Raw genomic sequence first — 15738 nt, forward strand, 5'->3', positions numbered from 1 at the left:
TCCATAAGGCACCTCTATCAATCCTATCATATGCTTTCTCAAGGTCCATAAATGCCACACACATTCTTTAAAGCAAATACCTGATCCACATATCCTGTACCACTTTTGAAACCATACTGTTCCTCCCCAATCTGATGCTTCTTTTTTTGATGTTGAAGGCTCCAGTCACAGAGAAAAATCCACATCAAGGTCGGCCTTAATTGAAATAAAGAGAGAAATATGAAATGGAAAAAGAAGACAAGGGAAAGTATTTATGAATTTTTGAGGACATGAAAGACCTGTCTTTTGAAATGTTCCAGGTCATAGGTATTGGGAAAAACATGAGAAAATAGACAGTTCCAAAGCTGAGTATTGGGTGGTCTAGCTAGTGGTGGGGGCACACAAGCAGCCACCTCCTGGGAGCAAAAACCAAAGTAATACCTAAAGTAGAGGGAAAGTGAACCAACATTGCAGCAGACGGCAGGTGGGTCAAGTTAGAAGTTAGCCTGGGACAGTTTATAGGTCGTACCACTTTCGAGAAACACCCCAAATGTGAGAGCAGTACTCCATACAAGTATAAGTCAATCCCTTGTATAAATGGAGCAACTATTCAGAAGAAAAGTTTCAACATCTAAATAGGACACATAGTTTCTTAAAGGCAAACTTGACTATTCTTGTAATGTGGGGTTTCCAAGAAAGAGCAGATGTTACAGTAATACCAAGTATGTTTATTGAGTCAAGAGGTGGAATTACAGGACTGTCATAGAAGGGACAAAAGTTGCATGCAGTTTTCGATAGAGATGGGTAGAAATTGGGTCTGGGAGGCATTAAACTTAACAAGATTTTGTCTACCCCACTAAGATTATCCTAAGTTGGTGTTTAATGATGAAGCTATGTCAAGATGAGATGAAGACAGAGAGAAGAGGGAGCAGAATTGAAAGATGTGGATGAGTGCAGTGTTGACTTGTCAGTGTATGAGTGCACTGGATTATTTGTGGAGAGTGAATCACTGAAAAAAGGAGGAAAATGTAGAGGGTAGGACAGAACCTTGAGGGACACTGCTGATGACAGGGAAAATGGGGGAGGCTGACCTATCAACAACCACAAAGATAAATTGACCAGAGAGGAAGCTAGATATGAAGTGGCAAAGTGAGGGAAGGAAGCCAAAAAGGGGAGCTTAGAGACGAGACCCCCAATGCCACATCCTGCCAAAAGCCTGAAATATGTCATACGACTCCCCAGAATCTTTCAGGGATGATGACCATACATTAGTAAGATAAGAAAGAATATCATCAGAGGATCTTGCTTTACGGAAGCCATATCGGTGATCAGAGAGAAGATAATTATTTTCGAGATGTTTAAGGATATGGGAATTGAGGAGGAACTGAAAGACTGGAAATGGTAGATGTCAAAGCAATAGGACAATAGTTAGAGGGGATCAGAACAGTCACCCTTCTTAAGGATGGGATGTATCAATGCATGTTTCTAAAGAAAAAGAAAAGTTTGGGTTCTTAAGAAGAAACAGAACATATGAGCAAGCACAGGTGCACGTTCAGAGGCACACTCTTTCAGTACATGGGGATGAATGCAATCAGGACCATAAGCCTTGCTTGTGTCCAGAAAAAGAAACGCTTTTTGGACAGTCTGAAGAGATTATGGGAAGAGGCATAGGATTAGTAAGAGGAGCATCAGGGGGTGAAGGAATGGTAGAGTCATCTAAGGTGGAGTCAGAGGAGAAATGGGAACCAAAGAGAGTTGCTTTGTCAATGGGAGAGACAGCTACAGTACCATCAGAACGGAAAACTGAAGGAAAGATAGAGCAACAGAAGCTGTTAGAAATGACCTCAGCTAAAGACCAGAAAGACCTATCAGTGGATGACAAGGTTACAGCAATTTCTTTGAATAGATGAAAACTTCGTCTCACAGATAACATGCTTGCAACGATTACACGCAGTGATAAAAGCTGAAAGGGAGGCAGAGGAAGGAGAGTTTTTCTAAGCCCAATATGCCTGATCCCTTGTCTGAATGGTCCCAGAATAGGAACAGCTGAACCATGGACTGGATGAAGAAGTCACCTTGGAGGAAGAGGGGATAAATGCTTCCATTCCTGCAAGAATAACCTCTGCTATGCGTTTGGCAAAGACAGAAGCATCACCACATAAGAGAAAGCAATTTACCCAAGGAAAGTCAGAAAAAAGGTTGCATAGGTTATTCCGATCAGCTTTGATCAGTTGCCAGTATTTACAATTAGAAGGGGCTGCTGGAGAGGAAGGTGCCATTACAATACATACATTTATGAGAGTGTGATCAGATCAACCAATTGGGGGTAAGACTGTATATCTACAAGGGGATGGACTGGAGGTGAAAAATACATTATCTATTTTTTTTTGTTATATTTTGTCGCTGTCTCCCGCATTAGCGAGGTAGTGCAAGGAAACAGATGAAAGAATGGCTTAACCCACCCACATACACATGTATATACATACAAGTCCACACACTCACATATACATACCTATACATCTCAATGTATACAAATATATACACACACAGACATATACATACATACACATGTACATAATTCATACTGTCTACCCTTATTCATTCCCGTCGCCACCCCGGCACACGTGAAATGACAAAGCCCTCCCCCCGCATGTGCACGAGGTAGCACTAGACTGGGTTATAGTGAGGGGTGATTTGAATGCAAAGGTGAGTAATGTGGCAGTTGAGGGTATAATTGGTGTACATGGGGTGTAGATTTGTGTGCTGAAAAAGGAAGACCTGATTTAAAAAGAAAGATTTGCATAAGTATAGGTATGTAAGTAGGAGAGATGGCCAGAGAGCGTTATTGGATTATGTGTTAATTGATAGGCGCGTGAAAGAGAGACTTTTGGAAGTTAATGTGCTGAAAGGGCCAACTGGAGGGATGTCTGATCATTATGTTGTGGAGGCGAAGGTGAAGATTTGTAGAGGCTTTCAGAAAAGAAGAGAGAATGTTGGGGTGAAGAGAGTGGTGAGAGTAAGTGAGCTTGGAAAGGAGACTTGTGTGAGAAAGTACCAAGAGAGAATGAGTGCAGAATGGAAAAAGGTGAGAGCAAATGATGTAAGGGGAGTGGGGAGGAATGGGATGTATTTAGAGAAGTAGTGATGGCTTGTGCAAAAGATGCCTGTGGCATGAGAAAGATGGGAAGTGGGCAGATGAGAATGGGTAGAGTGGAAGGATATTCATTGTATGTATGGTTCATGGTGAAGTGCCTGAGGATTGGCGGAATGCATGCATAGTGCCATTGTACAAAGGCAACGGGGATAAAGGTGAGTGTTCAAATTAGAGAGGTATAAGTTTGTTGAGTATTCCTGGGAAATTATATGGGAGGGTATTGATTGAGAGGGTAAAGGCATGTACAGCGCATCAGATTTATTTAAGGGAATTTACCAACGGCTTTCACCAAACATTTCTCTAGGAGTTTACAAATCATATTTTTCAAGGAAATACTCAGACATGTTTAACTCTGATATGTAAAGGACATATAATGTATACATACCTACAAAAGGGGATAAGAGTGAGTGCTCAAATTACAGAGGTATAAGTTTGTTGAGTATTCCTGGTAAATCATATGGGAGGGTATTGATTGAGAGGGTGAAGGCATGTACAGAGCATCAGATTGGGGAAGAGCAGTGTGGTTTCAGAAGTGGTAGAGGATGTGTGGATCAGGTGTTTGCTTTGAAGAATGTATGTGAGAAATACTTAGAAAAGCAAATGGATTTGTATGTAGCATTTATAGGGTGATTAGAGATGAAAAAGTTAACGATAATGACTTTGAAGGATTAATAGTTAAAAAAGAAATAATATTTACGACACACACTGTTGAGGGTGATGTACATGTAGGAAAAAATTAAGGTTAATACATATGTAGCTTAAACACACATACGAACGTAAATAAAAACCGTAAATTATTCTTGTAGGCGAAATGTATGTTGTAGAATCGTATTATGAAATTTTGACGTGGTGGATGGTATGATCGCACCGTCTGTCGTCTGTTTGTTTACACCTCTGGGCAGCAGAGGCGAGAAGTTGTATGTTTTGGCTAAGGTATTGAGCATTAAGACCACTCATCATTGCTAGGTGAAGCTTATTTATAGATTTAATTGTTTTTTGAAGTGTACTTCCTTTTGAAACCATGCCACATTTTCTATCACATCTGTAATCCTTTATTTGAATGAAATATCCCACGTTTTCTGTCACGTTTATAACCCTTTCATTTCTTTGAATATTTAAATGAAGTATCTCACGTTTTCTGTCACATTTATCTCCCTTTATCTGAATATTTGAATGAAATATCCCCCGTTTTCTATCACATTTATAACCATTTATTTAAAGAGATTATCAAGTTTCCAAACTATACGCTTCGCATATATATATATATATATATATATATATATATATATATATATATATATATATATATATATATATATTTGTTAACCACCAGGTTAAACTCCAACACACAGGGTTAATCAAGACATGGGGTTAAACTAGGCTCTTTCATAGATCAAAATCGTAAGCCAATTTAAGGTCAAGTTAGGTTGTGAACTGCTGGTTGTACAGGGCAAAACCAAGAGTCATATATAGGTTTTGGTGTGTTAGGAATATTCTAATTAAAGCAGTTATATATATATATATGGATGTATATATATATATATATATATATATATATATATATATATATATATATATATATATATATATATATATATATGTATATATATTTGTATATGTATATTGGGAGAAAGAATACTTCCCACGTATTCCCTGCGTGTCATAGAAGGCGACTAAAAGGGGAGGGAGCGGGTGGCTAGAAATCCTCCCCTCTCTTGTTTTTTTTTTAATTTTCCAAAAGAAGGAACAGAGAAGGGGGTCAGGTGAGGATATTCCCTCTAAGGCCCAGTTCTCTGTTCTTAACGCTACCTCGCTAATGCGGGAAATGGCAAATAGTATGAAAAAAAAAAAAAATATATATATATATATATAACGTAAGGGTAAGAGAGATGTGTGGAAATAAAAAGAGCATGGTTGAGAGAGCAGAAGAGGGTGTTTTGAAGTGGTTTGGGCACATGGAGAGAATGAGTGAGGAAAGATTGACCAAGAGGATATATGTGTCGGAGGTGGAGGGAACGAGGAGAAGAGGGAGACCAAATTGGAGGTGGAAAGATGGAGTGAAAAAGATTTTGTGTGATCAGGGCCTGAACATGCAGGAGGGTGAAAGGAGGGCAAGGAATAGAGTGAATTGGAGCGATGTGGTATACCGGGGTTGACGTGCTGTCAGTGGATTGAATCAAGGCATGTGAAGTGTCTGGGGTAAAGCATGGAAAGCTGTGTAGGTATGTATATTTGTGTGTGTGGACGTATGTATATACATGTGTATGGGGGGGGGGGTTGGGCCATTTCTTTCGTCTGTTTCCTTGCGCTACCTCGCAAACGCGGGAGACAGCGACAAAGTATAATAAAAAAATAATAAAAAATTTATGGATCTGGAGAAGGCATATGATAGAGTTGATAGAGATGCTCTGTGGAAGGTATTAAGAATATATGGTGTGGGAGGAAAGTTGTTAGAAGCAGTGAAAAGTTTTTATCGAGGATGTGTACGTGTAGGAAGAGAGGAAAGTGATTGGTTCTCAGTGAATGTAGGTTCGCGGCAGGGGTGTGTGATGTCTCCATGGTTGTTTAATTTGTTTATGGATGGGGTTGTTAGGGAGGTAAATGCAAGAGTTTTGGAAAGAGGGGCAAGTATGAAGTCTGTTGGGGATGAGAGAGCTTGGGAAGTGAGTCAGTTGTTGTTCGCTGATGATACAGCGCTGGTGGCTGATTCATGTGAGAAACTGCAGAAGCTGGTGACTGAGTTTGGAAAAGTGTGTGGAAGAAGAAAGTTAAGAGTAAATGTGAATAAGAGCAAGGTTATTAGGTACAGTAGGGTTGAGGGTCAAGTCAATTTGGAGGTGAGTTTGAATGGAGAAAAACTGGAGGAAGTGAAGTGTTTTAGATATCTGGGAGTGGATCTGGCAGCGGATGGAACCATGGAAGCGGAAGTGGATCATAGGGTGGGGGAGGGGGCGAAAATCCTGGGGGCCTTGAAAAATGTGTGGAAGTCGAGAACATTATCTCGGAAAGCAAAAATGGGTATGTTTGAAGGAATAGTGGTTCCAACAATGTTGTATGGTTGCGAGGCGTGGGCTATGGATAGAGTTGTGCGCAGGAGGATGGATGTGCTGGAAATGAGATGTTTGAGGACAATGTGTGGTGTGAGGTGGTTTGATCGAGTGAGTAACGTAAGGGTAAGAGAGATGTGTGGAAATAAAAAGAGCGTGGTTGAGAGAGCAGAAGAGGGTGTTTTGAAGTGGTTTGGGCACATGGAGAGGATGAGTGAGGAAAGATTGACCAAGAGGATATATGTGTCGGAGGTGGAGGGAACAAGGAGAAGAGGGAGACCAAATTGGAGGTGGAAAGATGGAGTGAAAAAGATTTTGTGTGATCGGGGCCTGAACATGCAGGAGGGTGAAAGGAGGGCAAGGAATAGAGTGAATTGGAGCGATGTGGTATACCGGGGTTGACGTGCTGTCAGTGGATTGAAGCAAGGCATGTGAAGCGTATGGGGTAAACCATGGAAAGCTGTGTAGGTATGTATATTTGCGTGTGTGGACGTATGTATATACATGTGTATGGGGGGGGGGGGGGGGGTTGGGCCATTTCTTTCGTCTGTTTCCTTGCGCTACCTCGCAAACGCGGGAGACAGCGACAAAGTATGATAAAAAAATAAAAATAACCTACAAAATAAAAATAAGTAAATAAATACCTACAAAATAAGAATAGGGTAAGAGAGATGTGTGGTAATAAAAAGAGTGTGGTTGAGAAAGCAGAAGAGGGTGTTTTGAAATGGTTTGGTCACATGGAGAGAATGAGTGAGGAAAGATTGACAAAGAGGATATATGTCAGAGGTGGAGGGAACGAGGAGACGTGGGAGACCAAATTGGAGGTGGAAAGATGGAGTGAAAAAGATTTTGAGCGATCAGGGCCTGAACATAAAGGAGGGTGAAAGGCGTGCAAAGAATAGAGTGAATTGGAACGATGTGGTATACTGGGGCCGACATGCTGTCAATGGATTGAACCAGGGCATGTGAAGCATCTGGGGTAAACCATGGAAAGTTCTGTGGGGCCTGGATGTGGAAAGGGAGCTGTGGTTTCAGTGCATTACTACATGACAGCTAGAAAATGAGTGTGAACAAATGTGGCCTTTGTTGTCTTTTCCTAGCGCTACCTCACGCACATTTGGGGGGAAAGGGATGTTATTTCACGTGTGGCGGGGTGGCGATGGGAATGAATAAAGGCAGAGAGTATGAACTATGTACATGTGTATATATGTATATGTCTGTGTGTGTATATATATGTATATGTTGAGATGTATAGGTATGTATATCTGTGTGTGTGGACGTGTATGTATAAACGTGTATGTGGGTGGGTTGGGCCATTATTTCATCTGTTTCCTTGCGCTACCTCGCAAACGCGGGAGACGGCGAAAAAAAAAAAACTACAAAAAATGCAGTAAAGATTTGATTTGTTGCTGCACTATTGAATATTCAATAATGTTATCACTATGTACAAGCATCATTCGTAATAGGTTTGTCTGTGTGTTTTTTATATCTATAGGTTTTACCTGACTCTGCCAACATGGGATAAAACTTTGAGTGACAAGTCACCTTTGGCAAACCTTTATCATTGAACAAGCTCCTTAAAACCTTCTCACCCGCAGGAGTCCATCATTTCCCAACTAATGATTACAAGACTTGAAGCTATAGGATCCCCAAAAAGGATCCTGGCATCTTAAAACTATAGTTATAACAGAGTTAAATTTACCTTCTTGTAATCGTCTTAATCTTGCCAATTTGGAGAAAAGAAAGCACAAAGTCAGAGGGTCTTCCAAGTCATGAAGGGCGTCGACAAAGGATGGATAACGCTCTCGTACAACATGGTCAAGTTTATAAATTGGCTTCTTTAGCCAAAGGCTGTCAGCCTTTTCTGGTTCCTTCCTAGCTGTAGCTTTGTGTACCTTTTTCATATATGCCTGAAAATCAGTGCAATTATTAGCAAAGAACAAGAACAGGTAATAATAAACACATCTTTTTCCCACTAAGTTTGGGCCATATGTGCAATTTCACTCAAATACATCCATTTTCTAACAACATCTATAGAAAACAAAGATGGCATTTAATCTTAGCGTAGTAAGCACTAGAACAACTGGAACTTGTTACCCTAGTACAGCCTGATAAGCTCCTCACTCAGGCCTTGTTGCACCTTTTGAATTTGAACCCATTGATTATCCTCTTCCTTTATCCCTAAGCCCTTTCCATCCAAAATACCCATTTTCTTTCCCTCAAAATACTCCAATCAATTGTTCTTGTTTCCGCTTTTACTGCAGTTTGAAAATTGACTTGTTTCTTTTATACTGTTGAAGCCTCAAAGAAGAGTCAAAATACAAGAACTTAATCATATGGAAGGGTACTGATTGAGAGGGTGAAGGCATGTACAGAACATCAGATTGGGGAAGAGCAGTGTGGTTTCAGAAGTGGTAGAGGATGTGTGGATCAGGTGTTTGCTTTGAGGAATGTATGTGAGAAATACTTAGAAAAACAAATGAATTTGTATGTAGCATTTATGGATCTGGAGCAGGCATATGACAGGGTTAATTGAGATACTTTGTGGCAGGTATTAAGAAAATATGGTGTGGGAGGTAAGTTCCCAGAAGCAGGATGTAAGGCACGTGTATGAGTAGGAAGAGAGGAGAGTGACTGGTTCCCAGTGAATGTAGGTCTGTGGCAGGGGTGCATGATGTCTCCATGGTTGTTTAATTTGTTCATGGATGGGGTTTTGAAGAGGGGCAAGTATGCAGTCTGTTGTGGATGAGAGGACCTAGGATGTGATTTAGTTGTCTGCCACAATGGAAAGACTAGAAAGGAAATTATGTTATTTATTCATTATATTTTGTTGCTGTCTCCCGCGTTAGTAAGGTAGTGCAAGGAAACACATGAAAGAATGGCCCAACCCAACCACATACACCTGCATAAACATAAATACCCACACACACACACACACACACACACACACATACATATCTATACATTTCAACATATACATACATATACATAGATTTACATATATACACATACATATTCATACATGCTGCCTTTATCCATTTCTGCCACCACCCCACCATACATGAAAAGGCATCCCCTTTCCCCTGTGTGCGCATGAGGTAGCACTAGAAAAAAACAAAGGCCACATTCGTTCACACTCAAGTCTCTAGCTGTCATGTACAATGCACCGAAACCACAGCTCCCTTTCTACAGCCAGGCCCCACAAAACTTTCCATGGTTTACCCCAGATGCTTCACATGCCCTGGTTCAATCCACTGACAGCACGTTGACCGCGGTATACCACATCATTCCAATTCACTCTATTCCTTGCACGTCTTTCACCCTCCTGTATGTTCAGGCCCCAATCACTCTAAATCTTTTTCACTCCATCCTTCCACATCCAATTTGGTCTCCCACTTCTCCTCGTTCCCTCAACCTCTGACACATATATCCTCTTTGTCAATCTTTCCTCACTCATTCTCTCCATGTGACCAAGCCATTCCAATTCACCCCCTTCTGCTCTCTCAACCACACTCATTTTATTACCACACATCTCTCTTACCCTTTCATTACTTAACTCGGTCAAACCACCTAACACCACATATTGTCCTCAAACATCTCATTTCCAACACATCCACCTCCTCCACACAACCCTATCTATAGCCCATGCCTCACAACCATATAACATCATTGAACCACTATTCCTTCAAACATACCCATTTTTCCTCTCCAAGATAACGTTCTCGCCTTCCACACATTCTTCAACGCTCCCAGAACCTTCGCCCCCTTCCCCCATCCTGTGAATCACTTCTGCTTCCATGGTTCCATCTGCTGCCAAATCCACTCCCAGATAACTAAAACACTTCACTTCCTCCAGTTTTTCTCCATTCAAACTTACCTCCCAATTTACTTGTCCCTCAACCCTACTGAACCTAATAACCTTGCTCTTATTCACATTTACTCTCAGCTTTCTTCTCTCACACATTTTACCAAACTCAGTTACCAACTTCTGCAGTTTCTCACCCGATTCACCCATCAGCACTGCATCATCAGCAAACAACAACTGACTCACTTCTCAAGCCCTCTCATCTACAACAGACTGCATACTTGCTCCTCTTTCCAAAACTCTTGCATTCACCTCCCTAACAACCCCATCCATAAACAAATTAAACAACCATTGAGACATCACACACCCCTGCCACAAACCAACATTCACTGGGAACCAAACACTTTCCTCTCTTCCTACTTGTACACATGCCTTACATCCTCGATAAAAACTTTCACTGCTTCTAGCAACTTACCTCCCACACCATATACTCTTGATACCTTCAACAGAGCATCTCTATGATAGAGTTGATAGAGATGCTCTGTGGAAGGTATTAAGAGTATATTGTATGGAAGGTAAGTTACAAGAAGCAGTGAAAAGTTTTTATCAAAGATGTAAGGCATGTGTACGAGTAGGAAGAAAGAGAGGAAAGTGATTGGTTCCCAGTGAATGTCGGTTTGTGGCAGGGGTGTGTGATGTCTCCATGGTTGTTTAATTTGTTTATGAAACTATGTATCAGAGAAAAAAGAGAAGTAGAAAAACCAAAGGTAGAAAGCCTAGTCCATGTTTGCATTCACCATTATCATCTACACTTGCTACACTTGGAACCCCATACCCATCAATCACTTACACTTCCATTGTCCCCTAAGCATCCATTCAATTTATCCAAACAAACAGTTTCTCAACTGCCAATCTTTCACCTTCTCTCCATAAAGCACCCTTAACTTCCTATTTTCTATCTAAACAATTCATATTGCAAATCACTTCCATTCTGGCCCCTAACCATCCATTCAATTTATCCATAATAAGCAGTTTCTCACCTGCCAATCTTTCACCTTCTCTTCACAAAGCACCCTTAACTTCCTATTTTCTATCTAAACAATTCATATTGCAAATCACTGAGAATTTCTTTTTTAATTAATCACATAAGTTCAACTGATGAAGAGCATTTGCTGCTATTCCTGAGCAAACAAATCAAATGCTGGTCTGAACAGGAGTGGTACAGTACAATCTTAGCTGAAGCAGTGGAAGCCAATCTCTAAGCAAACATGAACTCATTCACTAGTTAATCATCTTTGTCTGCAATAATTTTTAACATGAAGGCCATGGCCAGCCAACATGATTTCTTATGTACTGATTTTATGTTCTAGCTACCTGTGGATGAAATAAGCAGTCTAACTGCATTGCTCAGTTTCTAGGTTAAGTCTGTTCACTGTTTAATGAGGGCAGACTGGCCATACAAAATGCCTTAAGCTACAACAGTTTTGTTAAGTAGAGACAAATTAACTATATTAGTAATCATACTTACCCTATGTTCTCTAAATTTCCATATGATGGGTTCATGAGAGAGAAACTGGATGTCTTTCAAATAGTAAAGTGTCTTAATTGTGGAGTCTCCCTTTTGCACCTTCTTTCTGTGTTTAGGTTCCCGTGGATATATACCTTTCAGAATACACAATCGCCGAAAGTCTCTCAGAGAAAGCTGCAACTTCTTCACTGCTCTATTCCTTGAGATGTACCTTGTTGCCTCCCCACTCTCTCCCTGACAACAATTTAGAGTCAAATTAACAATGTTCTTTTTTGAAAATGTGAAATACTAATATCAATAATAATTAAGCATAACATATACAAACATTATAATAGGTCAAAATCAACCATAAAAATCATCTTCAAAAGGAATCATAAATTTTCTTTGGACCAGGAGCTACTACTGTCAAGAGGAGAGGTACATTCAAATTCATAAATGTAGAAAGTTCAAAGAATTTCTTACTTCTTCTAATATAACAGTAAACCAAAAGTAATATAAGGTGCAAAATATATTATCATTCTTTATTATACTTAACTGCTGTCTCCTGCATAAGCGAGGTAGTGCAAGGACACAGACAAGGAATGGCCCAACCCACCCACATACACATGTATATATATATAAATGCCCACACACACACACATACAAATACATATACATTTCAATGTACACATATATACATACATATACATTTATCTTATTCTTTTTATTTTGCTTTGTCGCCGTCTCCCGCGTTTGCAAGGTAGCGCAAGGAAACAGACGAAAGAAATGGCCTAACCCAACCCCATACACAATGTATATACATACACGTCCACACACGCAAATATTCATACCTATACATCTCAATGTACACATATATATACACACACAGACACATACATATATACCCATGCACACAATTCACTCTGTCTGCCTTTATTCATTCCCATCGCCACCTCGCCACACATGGAATACCATCCCCCTCCCCCCTCATGTGTGCGAGGTAGCACTAGGAAAAGACAACAAAGGCCCCATTCGTTCACACTCAGTCTCTAGCTGTCATGCAATAATGCCCGAAACCACAGCTCCCTTTCCACATCCAGGCCCCACACAACTTCCCATGGTTTACCCCAGACGCTTCACATGCCCTGATTCAATCCACTGACAGCACGTCAACCCCGGTATACCACATCGATCCAATTCACTCTATTCCTTGCCCGCCTTTCACCCTCCTGCATGTTCACGCCCCGACCACACAAAATCTTTTTCACTCCATCTTTCCACCTCCAATTTGGTCTCCCACTTCTCCTCGTTCCCTCCACCTCCGACACATATATCCTCTTGGTCAACCTTTCCTCACTCATTCTCTCCATGTGCCCAAACCATTTCAAAACACCCTCTTCTGCTCTCTCAACCACGCTCTTTTTATTTCCACACATCTCTCTTACCCTTACATTACTTACTCGATCAAACCACCTCACACCACACATTGTCCTCAAACATCTCATTTCCAGCACATCCACCCTCCTGCGCACAACTCTATCCATAGCCCACGCCTCGCAACCATACAACATTGTTGGAACCACTATTCCTTCAAACATACCCATTTTTGCTTTCCGAGATAATGTTCTCGACTTCCACACATTCTTCAAGGCTCCCAGGATTTTCGCCCCCTCCCCCACCCTATGATTCACTTCCGCTTCCATGGTTCCATCCGCAGTCAGATCCACTCCCAGATATCTAAAACACTTTACTTCCTCCAGTTTTTCTCCATTCAAACTTACCTCCCAATTGACTTGACCCTCAACCCTACTGTACCCAATAACCTTGCTCTTATTCACATTTACTCTTAACTTTCTTCTTTCACACACTTTACCAAACTCAGTCACCAGCTTCTACAGTTTCTCACATGAATCAGCCACCAGCGCTGTAACATCAGCGAACAACAACTGACTCACTTCCCAAGCTCTCTCATCCACAACAGACTTCATACTTGCCCCTCTTTCCAAAACTCTTGCATTCACCTCCCTAACAACCCCATCCATAAACAAATTAAACAACCATGGAGACATCACACACCCCTGTCGCAAACCTACATTCACAGACATATACATATATACACATGTACATAGCCATTCTTGCTGCCTTCATCCATTCCTGTCGCCACCCAGCCACACATAAAATAGCATCCCCCCTTCAGTGAGGCAGTGCAAAATATAAAGGTTATTTCAGAAATGTCCCCTTTTTGTTTTCACCAAAGTGGCACAACCATGACAAATGACAAAAGTTCCACTTCTAGTAGTGGCTTCATCAGCCTTCTCAGTATATGGCATCTAAAAAACACATTGTAATACTGCAAAAATGTATTGTCACTGATTGAAGATATAACCCACATTGAAAATATTGGCAAAAACATCTTGGAGCTCTATATTTTGGCTCATAACTAAGTACCCTCTTCTGGAAAGTGACAAAAATTACGTATATTCAAGGTAGACCAAAAAAAAATAAAAAGTATAGAAAGTTTGACATCATGAGGTTAGGTCACAGGAATTAACGTGAAGGTTGGGTTGGGCTTGCACCTGATATAATCCTCTAACTGGTTGCTAGTGTTATGGCATTTGGCATCCATTGACCAAGTGGAAGATTTGTGTTTTCTCTACAAACAATAAGTGTGGATACTATAATATTTCTTTTACAACTAAAATTTGATATATACACCACTTCTTCTCTGCAACAAAGCTACCTTAGGATATAGTCATTTATTTTGCAATGATGTATATGATCTAGATCAGTGATTCTTAAACTTTTATGCACCATACACCCTTTTCACCAATGTCAGTGTCCTTCCCCCCTTTCCAAGATTGTTCGATTCATAAGGTGCATTTCAAATAATATGAAGTAAAGGTTCTGCAAAAATGCATACAATATTGAAACTTTTATTTTTTCTATATCAGTATATATATGATAGAGTGATAGAGATGCTCTGTCGAAGGTTTTAAGAATATATGGTATGGGAGGCAAGTTGTTAGAAGCAGTGAAAAGTTTTTATCGAGGATGTAAGGCATGTGTATGTGTAGGAAGAGAGGAAAGTGATTGGTTCTCAGAGAATGTAGGTTTGCGGCAGGGGTGTGTGATGTCTCCATGGTTGTTTAATTTGTTTATGGATGGGGTTGTTAGGGAGGTGAATGCAAGAGTTTTGGAAAGAGGGGCAAGTATGCAGTCTGTTGTGGATGAGAGAGCTTGGGAAGTGAGTCAGTTGTTGTTTGCTGATGATACAGCGCTGGTGGCTGATTCTGCAGAAGCTGGTGACTGAGTTTGGTAAAGTGTGTGAAAGAAGAAAGTTAAGAGTAAATGTGAATAAGAGCAAGGCTATTAGGTACATTAGGGTTGAGGGTCAAGTCAGTTGGGAGGTAAGTTTGAATAGAGAAAAGCTGGAGGAAGTGAAGTGTTTTAGATATCTGGGAGTGGATCTGGCAGCGGATGGAACCATGGAAGCGGAAGTGGATCATAGGGTGGGGGAGGGGGCGAAAATTCTGGGAGCCTTGAAGAATGTGTGGAAGTCGAGAACTTTATCTCGGAAAGCAAAAATGGGTATGTTTGAAGGAATAGTGGTTCCAACAATGTTGTATGGTTGCGAGGCGTGGGGTATGGATAGAGTTGTGCGCAGGAGGGTGGATGTGCTGGAAATGAGATGTTTTGAGGACAATATGTGGTGTGAGGTGGTTTGATCGAGTAAGTAATGTAAGGGTGAGAGAGATGTGTGGAAATAAAAAGAATGTGGTTGAGAGAGCAGAAGAGGGTGTTTTGAAATGGTTTGGTCACATGGAGAGAATGAGTGAGGAAAGATTGACCAAGAGGATATATGTGTCGGAGGTGGAGGGAACGAGGAGAAGAGGGAGACCAAATTGGAGGTGGAAAGATGGAGTGAAAAAGATTTTGTGTGATCGGGGCCTGAACATGCAGGAGGGTGAAAGGAGGGCAAGGAATAGAGTGAATTGGATCGATGTGGTATACTGGGGTTGACGTGCTGTCAGTGGATTGAATCAGGGCATGTGAAGGGTCTGGGGTAAACCATGGAAAGCTGTGTAGGTATGTATATTCGCGTGGGTGAACATATGTATATTCATGTGTATGGGGGTGGGTTGGGCCATTTCTTTCGTCTGTTTCCTTGTGCTACCTCGCAAACGCGGGAGACAGCGACAAAAAAAAAAAACTGATTCAGATAACAGACTAAACTGAAGCATACTTC

At 40.9% G+C, this 15738-nt stretch overlaps 1 protein-coding gene across 1 annotated transcript in view; it reads right to left on the bottom strand.

Annotated features, from left to right (window-relative positions):
- The window catches only part of LOC139756141 (pescadillo homolog), a 77339-nt gene that overhangs the window by 59513 nt on the left and 2088 nt on the right, over positions 1-15738 (bottom strand). The window contains exons 2-3 of the mRNA XM_071675276.1: positions 11514-11747; positions 7883-8090 (exon numbers count right to left, since the gene is read on the bottom strand). Of these exons, the coding sequence (XP_071531377.1) occupies positions 7883-8090; positions 11514-11747 (442 nt within the window). The remainder of the gene's footprint in view (positions 1-7882; positions 8091-11513; positions 11748-15738) is intronic.

Source organism: Panulirus ornatus, chromosome 20 (genome assembly GCF_036320965.1).
Source record: "Panulirus ornatus isolate Po-2019 chromosome 20, ASM3632096v1, whole genome shotgun sequence".
Taxonomy (NCBI): Eukaryota; Metazoa; Arthropoda; class Malacostraca; order Decapoda; family Palinuridae; genus Panulirus; species Panulirus ornatus.